Source organism: Mustelus asterias, chromosome 3, assembly GCF_964213995.1.
Source record: "Mustelus asterias chromosome 3, sMusAst1.hap1.1, whole genome shotgun sequence".
In the NCBI taxonomy this organism is placed as follows: domain Eukaryota; kingdom Metazoa; phylum Chordata; class Chondrichthyes; order Carcharhiniformes; family Triakidae; genus Mustelus; species Mustelus asterias.
This window is the reverse complement of record NC_135803.1, coordinates 78,301,827-78,309,249: the sequence shown is the minus strand read 5'-3', so window position 1 is coordinate 78,309,249 and position 7,423 is coordinate 78,301,827. Positions and strand designations below refer to the sequence as shown.

The 7,423-nt window shown below is 45.2% G+C and overlaps 1 protein-coding gene across 1 annotated transcript; it reads right to left on the bottom strand.

The window, feature by feature from the left end:
• Window positions 1-838: 838 nt before the first annotated feature.
• On the bottom strand, window positions 839-5,612 carry LOC144484461 (alpha-1,4-N-acetylglucosaminyltransferase-like). The gene is made up of 2 exons (XM_078203000.1): window positions 5,184-5,612; window positions 839-1,453 (listed from the first exon to the last, which is right to left on the bottom strand). The coding sequence occupies exons 1-2, from the start codon at window positions 5,610-5,612 to the stop codon at window positions 839-841; spliced, it is 1,044 nt and encodes a 347-aa protein (XP_078059126.1).
• Window positions 5,613-7,423: the final 1,811 nt, after the last annotated feature.

Genomic DNA, 7,423 nt, shown 5'->3' with positions numbered 1-7,423 from the left:
CACAAAACTCCTGTGGCTCAGAGCTGAATTACTCATGACCCAAATCCCACTCACTGATAGCCTTGCACGTTCTCCCATTACCACACCTTCACTTTAATCACAAACATGTGCAACTTCTGCTACTTTCCCTCCCTTCATTGAGCTAATGATAGAATAACTGCCAGCAGGTACACTAACCACCTGCTCTTATTGTCAGGATCCACTCCACTAAACAGCAGTTATTATTATTTGGCACTGAAATCAAATGTCACCAAGTGAGACAGAGAATATCCTGAGTGTAAGAGCAGAGAAAGAGGCACCATTGCCAATGGATTGATTTTATTCTCAATGTGATTGTGTCCTATAAACATGTGTTCATTATCCAATTTGTATTGTTAATCATTTCTTCTCATTTTTACAACCATTTTCATGAGCATTGCACTCAGAAATATTACAGGACATGTATTTAAAATTTAAATTATTTCCACTTTAACTCTCAGTTTTAGAAACCATGATATTTTCCCATGTAAGATTGATAATGTATAAAATTAAATGATTGCAATTGGAACTCCAAAATAATGGCTGAAAACCCAACACCTGAAGATATAATTCATACTAACACTTTCACAGAGAACTCCAACACTGTGTTGTTGGGAATTTGAAATGCTCCTCATGGAACACAATGTAATGTCAGTGCAGATTTGGAGCATTTCCAACAGAACCCAGTTGTGCTCTCAGGTGCTGAGAGTTCTATTGTGTCTAATCAAGTTGTGATAGTGGAATTTCCAGATGCTGTCCCAAATTGTACCTGCTTTTTGGATGTCCTGTACACTTAGCATCCTCACTAGTCCCCAAAATCTCAGGCCCTAAATGACTCTGAACTCTTTGGGGATTGAATTAAATCTCTGTATGTAATTGGACAATACATTTGAAAAAGATATTCCATTAATGATCCACTTCCAGCCACTACTTTTTTCTTTTTGTTGAAATTCATATAGTTCCAGACATGTGCTCCATATGTATCTGAGAAGAAGCTCTCTATATCCTCCTTTTTCCAGGGATCATAGTAATATTCCCAACTTGGATGGGGGATTGGATAGAACCGCCTTGGTATCCAGAAAGAGATCCCATTGCATTCGTTTGCAGTGAGCTGGTCATTGTTATTCAACTTGCACCATCGCTTCATAACACGGGTTATCAGTGTAGGACCTTGATGACCCCAAATGTGCCCAATATAATTGGCTACAAAATCTTTCATGCTGTCCAACAAAAACTGATGATGTTTGAGATGAAATCCCAATACGCCATTACTGAAATAGGAGTCCTCTTGCAAAACAGTAAAATTACCAAATGGCAAAGGCTTCATGGAGATAACATCGGTATCCAGGTATGTGCCACCATATTTCCATAGCAGAGCTAACCTGCAGCCATCAGCAAGGACATGGATCCAATACGTTTCCAAATCGGGATTCACCTGTGGTAAGTGGACAAAGTAAAATAAATCTATTATGTTCCGTTACAGCATATTTAAACTTATGTCTTCACAGCCCATGTGTCTCCTCCTTCAGTTAAAGATAATTTTCAGTCAGTTTGCTGGAGCTCCACATGTTGCCCAAGGATATTCTTTAATGAAGAATGGGAGTGTTTTTGGAATGGTTTATTCCCCAATGGATTCTCCCTGAAGAATTGTGGGTATGAATGGATCCCCAGCCACTACACGGCACAATATACAGAACAGAAAGTGTTTTTGAGGAAATCTGGGAAGAAAGACATTGGCCACTGAGAACCTGCTAGAAATGTGGAAGTAAACGGACATGTGACACACTGCGAAGGATGAGATCATAGTTATTGCTGAAACTTGCTGAAAGGACAGGAATTGTAATTCATTTTGTTGACCATTGCCAATGTGCAGATTTGCCACATTCCACTGGTTTCCATCCATGTCGTATTTTTCCCATCTGTATGACTGGAGTGAGAAGCACATGAAGCAAAGCAAGTGAAGAGAAGTGTGTGCTGATTGTACACAACACTGACCGGCAGAGCCATGCACACCCTTTGTGTTCATAGTGTAAATAATTTTTCCACCACATAAAGTTGACAGTTCTATTAATTTATGAATGATTAAGCATTTTCTATAACTTGTTATGAAATATTAGGTACCTATTAAATGTATTCAACCTTATTCAAGGATTATAGTTAGTGAACGTGCCCGATTCCAATCTTGCGGCCCACTCAGATAAAGGAGGGCCACATGTAGTCCCCTCATTCGCCGAGGTTGCCCATCACTGATCTTGGCACTGGGCTCCATGTGCTGAGATCAGACTTTCACAATGACTGGGCTGAGCTGTGTCCTTGAACATTGTGGGGAACATCCTCATTACAAAGGAGAAGTTAGTATGGCTGAGGTATTCTGTTGCTGATGGCATCCAACAATGAGCTGGCAGCCTTGCAGAGAGCAGATGAAGGAGCCTCTGGGCTGAGTATTGGGTCTTTCAGTGGAACACGGACACAGTTGTCTCAGTGACACGACAGGAAGAAATGTTATGAGAGCAGGGAGCCATGGTGAGGTTGCAGTATGTGAGATTTATTTCATTTGTACAGATGGTTTCTAACGTACATACGTGGACGCAGTCTACAAGCGCCCAACAACCGTGTCCATGCTGTGCACCGAGAGCATCAGAACCTTTCTAACCTTCCCGCTATGTGTTGGTGTATCCCCAGGATCCACAGCAGAGATGGAGGTTGCCTGCTGTCTGCAACACCCTGTTGTCTGTGATGATCTTGGTGGGCGTCCTCTGGATGGCACTATGGCACAGTGGTTAACACTGCTGCCTCACAGTGCCAGGGACCCGGGTTCAATCCCCGGCTTGGATCACTGTGTGGAGTTTGCATATTCTTCCCATGTCTGTCTGGGTTTCCTCCGGGTGCTTCGGTTTCCTCCCACAGTCCAAAGATGTGTGGGTTAGGTGGATTGGCCATGCTAAATTGCCACTTAGTGTCAGAGGGGGACGAGCAGAGTAAAGATGTGGGGCAATGGGTATTGTGGCTGGGTGGGATTGTGGTTGGTGCAGACTCAATGGGCCGAATAGCCTCCTTCTGCACTGTAGGGATCCTGTGATCTTGAGGGTCCAACATGTTTTCGGGGTGCTGTTGGCAGTGTCACCTTCCTCAGCATGAGGGGCTAGAGCTGATTCGATCAGATGGGCTGGACTATCCCAGAGTCTCCTGGGTGGAAGGCCCCTTGCTGTACACCAGCTGATCCTCTGCCCTAAGGGAGCACATTGCCCCTGTCTTCTTCCTTGGGATAGAGGAAGCCGAGAAGCTCCACCATCCCCGAGCATTGGTAATAGTCAATGCCCAAAAATGCCTGAACCTTGCAGTGCATTCCTTGCGCAATGTGGTGCACACCCTGCGCCATGGAACGCACATCCTGCGATATGGAGTGCACATCCTGTGCTATGGAGCGTACATCCTGCACTATGGAGTGCACATCCTTCGCTATGGAGTGCCCATGTTGCCCTGTCAATTTCATATCCTGCGCTATGGAGTGCACATGATGCCCTATGAATTGCATATCCTGTGCTATGGAGTGCACATACTCTGGTGTGGAGCGTACGCTCTGCGCTATGGAGAGCACATCCTGTACTATAGAGTTCGTGCCCTGAATCAAAGCTCTGAGATCTCCACTGCATCCACCACCCTCGCAATGTTGTCTTGGCTGCCTCTCAGTGCCGGCACTATCTCCTCAGACAGAAGGCATTGGGATTCCTTCATTCAGACTGTCAATCTGAGCAGTGTAGCTGACATCCCTTCCTGATGTTCCTGACTTTGAAGCTCCAGCAACTGAGGTGTGACTGAGTCTAGAAGATTGTCATCCGATTGGGACTCCGCAGATTCCTGGCCTTCCGCAATCCTCTGAGTGCCAGTTCTCTGGGATGTCCCTGCCTCGGTCTGCTGTAGATCAGAGAGAGTGAGGCGCTCACCAGATTCTGACCCCAGGAACTCTCTGTGACAAAGTCCCCCTGAAGTGTGTGTCTCTGTGCTGGTGGAGGGTGTGGGTGAAACCTGTCATGTCTCTTCCATTTCCACTTCTGAGAACTCGTCCTCCCTGGTGTCTGGGGTGGACACCAGTGTCTGGCTGATGGAGGCACAATGCCTACAAGGAAAAGGAGATGTTATTAGTGCTTGGCAGGGGCATAAGGTTAGAAGGGACAGGCTCACATTAGATTGGTCTGATGGATAATGGTGTACTGGGTGCTCACTTGTTTTTTTGGCACATGTCTCACCCTGGGTGCAGGAATATCTTCCCCCGGCCAGCTGGAGGGCTCTGTCCTCAAATGCCGAGAGGATTTTGAACTCAGGCATCCCCCCACCCATCTGGGATCTTTCCCATCTATTGTGAACCAGCCTCTCCTTCCAGAGAACAGATGGGGAATGTGGGAGCAGGCCACGTGCCAGGGCAGATGGTCAGGAGGTCTGCATGTGTGGTTGGCGAGTGGGCACAGGGATGTGATGAGGAGACAAGCCACAGGGGAGATGAGGAAATGTGTGGGAGAGTGAGTGGTGATGTCCCTTGAGCTGGCAGTGAGTGAGGGTCCTGTGGATGTGTGATGGGTGCGTGAGTGAGTGAGCGATGATGAATGAGAAGAGTCACTCATCCTGGCTGAACGGAGGAGATCAGTTCTCCTCTTGCCGCACTGGATGGCCATTCTCTGTTGTAAGGTGCTGGTGCTACTGGCGCTGCCATCACCCGCCATGTGGAGTTGGTGAACCTACTTGAGGCTTTCCTCCCTGTTCATGGGTACAGGATGTGCCGACTCTCCTCCACGGTATCCAACATTCTGCCAAGAAATGTCTCTGAGAATCTCGGGGCAGAATTCTTCTGAACAATTCTCATTGGTGGAGTTTGGACAAGTGCTGGGTGCACTGGGTCCACTGATTTGCAGCCTTTATACAGAGCTGCTTGAAGCACTCAGCTGATGGCAGGGTGGGTGAATAAGGGTCTGCCTGACATAGAGCTGGTGTGAAACCGGAACAAAATGTTTTCTTTTCCAAGTGGCTAAAAATATGGCATGAAAACCTGCCACCATCACGGACTACTCACTGCTTTACCTTCCCAAAATCATACTGAGTCAAAAAAAATGACAAAATCCCACCCAATAACAACAAATATACTCATTAAAATGTTTCTGATAACTGGTTACCTTTTGATGCCACTCATACAAAGGAGTGTTTTCAAATAGTTCAGTGAGATGCAAGGGTAGAAGGACAACATTACTTATTGCAGATAACAGTGGAATGCCAGTATAATTGGGCAGTGGATATTGTGATAATTTGCCACTGAAACCCTTCATGAAATAATAGACATGTTTGTCTGGATTTAACCGAGCAGCAGATTCCACTGAACACACCACCAATGGTGTGGGCTCAACTTTATCAGTCGTCTCCACAAATATAATGCCAGGATCCATGACTCGTTTTGATAGACTTGGGTCAGCTTTAATTTTCTTCTGTATTATTTCCAAGAAGTTGTTTTGAATAAACTGATAGGTGTCCATCTTGTGCAAACTGTACAGAATACCACACATTGTAATGGTGAGAATGAGCAGGAACCACTTGTACTGGAATCCCATGATGTGGAACTGAGCTGTTTCTTCAAAGGTTCCTGTGAAGGTGGAGAATATTATTTAGTAATGAAGCATTGTAATACTGGCCCATAACTTCCTGGTTCCCCAGCGTCTCATTTGGGGGGTACTCCTCTGGGAAATCCCTCCCGGAAGTTCCCACGTATGATTTTACCCGGCAAATGCCCAGAAGTGCTAAATGCCTCTGGGAAATTGCAATGGGCTGGGAACCATCTGACAGAAGAGATTTATATCATTAACTTCAGATGGTTCTGCCAATCTTACTCTAATAGTTACTTTGAAAGAGTTAGAAGGACAAAAACACTTCTAACTTCAGAGTAAATATCTAAACACCCAGATTTAGCCTCACAGCAGACATGCTGCACACACACCGCCCCCCCAGGGAACCCACCATGACACTCCCACCCCGACCCGTGACTGCAGTCATGGGCATTCAGCCTTGGATCTTCAGGTAAGCGTTCTCCAAGGCGGCCTTCATGACACACAACAGCGCAGAGTCGCTGAGCAGAAACTGATAGCCAAGCTCCGCACACATGAGGACGGCCTAAACCGGGATGTTGGATTTATTTCACATTATCAGTAACCCCCACAGCTTGCCTCCTAGACTTGCAGAATCTCACTAGCTGTTCTGTCTGGAGACAATACACATGTCTTTAACCTGTGTTTAATGCTCCCTCCACCCACATTGTCTCTACCTTTAAGACCTGGCTGGCTGTAGGGATTCGCATTCTAATCAGTATTCTGTAACTTGATTTTGTGCCTCTGTGCACTGTTTGAGAGCACATTTTCACTCCATCTGACGAAGGAGCAGCGCTCCGAAAGCTTATGGTATTTGCTACCAAATAAACCTGTTGGACTTTAACCTAGTGTTGTGAGACTTCTTACTGTGAAAACATAGTGCCAACAAGAGAGCCATCCCACCAGAATTGCCACTCCAATAGCCACAAGGCTTCATCTCCCAGAACGTATGGGTTGTGCCCTGAGTAGAAGAACAATCTGGGAACCTTCAAGAAGAAGAAAAGGTGGCAATTTACAACATGGAAAAAAAAGTATGACTTGTGAAGAAGGGAATGCCCAGGAATATGATGGAGAGCCCAAACTGAATGTCTTATCAATAAAGGGTGGATCACATAGATTCTGGGGGATTTCCAAGTTAAGTGGACAACCTATTAGGATGGAGGTTGATACAGGTGCATCACCACTCTAAAAGAGAAAGTTGAGAACTATATTTTATTTGGTATTAGCTGCAGAAACTTCACAGATAGTAGAGCACCAACAACAATCTCAAGTTGTCAGACAAGAAGTGAAGGCAACACAATACTCATTTCTATAAGGAGATCGAATCTTAGTGTGTAATTATACCACGAATGAGAAATGGGTACCAACCATAGTTTTCGCAAAAACTAAAGATGGACTTGTTTGGCGATGCCAGGATGTCCAATTGTTGTCATCTCAAAATGATTCTCAGAATTGTTGCATGTTTCTTTTAAGAGTTGATAGTGATGTCATTAGGGTATTGCAGAGGCTGATGTTTTATTTTCAGGTTCTTCTCTGTATGGGCTCGAGCCCCTACAATAAACCTGTTGTGTGTAAGTTTGGATCTACATGTGCAAATCACAGCTGATTGCTTTTATGTAAAACCCACAACCTCTAACATGGTTATTACAGTCTCAACACCACGTTGTGAGAAAGAATCTTGAAGTCTTGTAGCTGCGAGAATTACTTGTTTCCTGTGATTCGTGATCCACCTTGTTTAATAAAAAAACAATAGCACAAAAGATACATTCCGCTTGGCGGCA

Excerpts from the sequence above, each read along its gene's own strand:
- LOC144484461 (XM_078203000.1), bottom strand. The coding sequence starts at position 5,612 with ATGGGATTCCAGTACAAGTGGTTCCTGCTCATTCTCACCATTACAATG. Across the intron at positions 1,454-5,183 it reads TGTATGAGTGGCATCAAAAG|GTGAATCCCGATTTGGAAAC; the intron begins GTAACCAGTTAT and ends CACTTACCACAG.